The 2,254-nt window shown below is 47.4% G+C and overlaps 1 protein-coding gene across 1 annotated transcript; it reads left to right on the top strand.

The window, feature by feature from the left end:
- The first annotated feature begins 1,000 nt into the window (after positions 1-1,000).
- On the top strand, positions 1,001-1,825 carry LOC101287192 (E3 ubiquitin-protein ligase RNF113A-like). Its single transcript, XM_012536972.2, has one exon. It carries the CDS (start codon positions 1,051-1,053, stop codon positions 1,789-1,791), a length of 741 nt encoding a protein of 246 aa, XP_012392426.2. The 5' UTR covers positions 1,001-1,050; the 3' UTR covers positions 1,792-1,825.
- The last annotated feature ends 429 nt before the right edge of the window (positions 1,826-2,254 follow it).

Here is a 2,254-nt window from a genome sequence, read left to right as displayed (position 1 = left end):
AACCAGAATGTGCAGTCATGCATCTAATGACCTCCTGTGTTTGATCACTTCTAAATTCAAATTAAAGCAGGTAAGAATACAGAAGATATTGAGGTTAAATACATCAATATCTAATTTGATCATTAAATGAAATGAAAATGCCTTAAGGAATTTTTAAAGACTGATTTCCTTGGTCAGATCACCAAATGGCATGAAGAAATGCCTGGTTTAATCTCTCTATCACATTGTCCCATTAGATTTAATTAAAGCCGTATCAACTACCTGCCAAAAAAATAAGTAATACCTTATTTGGGGCAACCAAATAACTAGAGTTTGGGGTAAATATTAGATGTCATTACAATAAAGGGAGAATAAAAATCCCAGACCTTAGATTATCAGAGTCTACCACTTAAAATAGCCATACAACTAGTATTTTGCCTTCTTCTGTATCAGGCTATGTGCTAAGCACTGGGAGTTTTTTCTTTTTGTTTTTTAATGACTAATGAGGAATCCCTGAAAGAATTTATATTCTGCAAAGGAGTTAAGGAATAAAGACATGTAAATAAACTAATTATAAAAAATAAATAAACTAATTATAGTAAGTTGTAACAGGTGATCTAACAGATGTGCTATGTGTTGAATTGAGCCCACCCCCCCCAAAATTTATATGTTGAAGCCCTAGCTCCCATTACTTCCGAATGTGACCTGATTTGGAAATGGGATCATTGCTGATGTAATTAGTTAAGACGAGATCAAACTGGAGTAGGATGGGTCCCTAATTCAATATGACTGCTGTCCTGATAAAAAGAACACCATGTGAAAAGACAAACAAACACACAGGGAGAAAGCCATGTGAACACTGGAGTTATGTTACCACAAGTCAAAGAACTATGGCCACTCGTGCTCCCGCAGTGTCCATGGCCACGCCTTTTTCCGCAACCGATTTTGCACGCACGTGCGGTGGAGCGCACTACGTGCAGTGACGTGAAGAAGCCCCGCCCCACCCAGCAGGCCACAGCCGTTTGGGAACCCGAGACTCTTAAAACGGCAGAGCAACTTTTTCCAGGAAAGATGACAGACCAGATGTGCACCTTTCTTTTCAAAAAGCCTGGGCGAAAAGGGGCTACAGGTCTCAGAAAGCGCCCGATCTGCCACCAAGAGTCCGGAGACGGCAGCAGCAGCAGCGATGAAGGCAGCGCTGTGGTTAGCCGGAAAAAGAAGCGGGCGACCCACAATCCGATGATACAGAAGACCCCTGGCAGTGGTAAACAGAAGGCAGCTTATGGTGACCAGAGTAGCCAGGAGGAGGAGAACGAGCCCGAGAGTCTCGGCGTGGTCTATAAGTCCACTCGCTCAGGGAAACCCGTGGGGCCAGAGGATATGGGTGCGACTGCTGTCTACGAGCTAGACACAGAGAAGGAGCGCGACGCACAAGCCATCTTTGAGCGCAGCCAGAAGATCCAGGAGGAGTTGAGGCACAAGGAAGATGACAAGATCTATCGGGGAATCAATAATTATCAGAAGTACATGAAACCCAAGGATACATCTATGGGCAATGCTTCCTCCAAGATGGTGAGGAAAGGCCCCATCCGAGCTCCCGAGCATCTGCGTGCCACCGTGCGCTGGGATTACCAGCCCGACGTTTGTAAGGACTACAAGGAGACTGGCTTTTGCGGCTTTGGAGACAGCTGCAAATTCCTCCATGACCGTTCAGATTACAAACATGGCTGGCAGATCGAACGTGAGCTTGACAAGGGTCGCTATGATGTCCATAAGGATGAAAACTATGAAGTGGGAAGCGATGAGGTGTAAATACCGTTCAAGTGTTTCATCCGTCGCCAGACCTTCCAAAACCCAGTTGTCACCAAGTGCAGGCTGTAAGGCCAACTGGCCCGAGGCAGGGGAACGCAATCAGACTCACAGGTTGCATCAGACCGAAACTTTCCGGACCACCCAGTTCCAGAAACTGACCTGGAGACTTTCCGGACCACGCAGTTCCAGGAACTGACCTGGGGACTTTCCACCCGGCCCAGCCTTCCCGCCTTTCGAGGGGCGGGACTAACGGTCCCAAGACTGATGCAACCGGCACCAGATATTGCCACGATACCCGAAGAGACCACCAAATAAGGAATAACCTGCGCCCTCCCGGATTCACCACACCCCTTTCCCTTCTTCCCCTATAAATTCTGCCCAAACCCTCGCCCGGGTGCGACTTCCCTGGCCCCTTTCTCTCGGACCAGTGAACCTCGCCCGGGAGCGTTCCCAAATAAAGCTT

Source organism: Orcinus orca, chromosome 8, assembly GCF_937001465.1.
Source record: "Orcinus orca chromosome 8, mOrcOrc1.1, whole genome shotgun sequence".
NCBI lineage: Eukaryota > Metazoa > Chordata > Mammalia > Artiodactyla > Delphinidae > Orcinus > Orcinus orca.
This window is presented reverse-complemented; position numbering and strand designations above follow the sequence as displayed.

Coding starts and splice junctions, on each gene's coding strand:
- LOC101287192 (XM_012536972.2), top strand. CDS start 1,051: ATGACAGACCAGATGTGCACCTTTCTTTTCAAAAAGCCTGGGCGAAAA.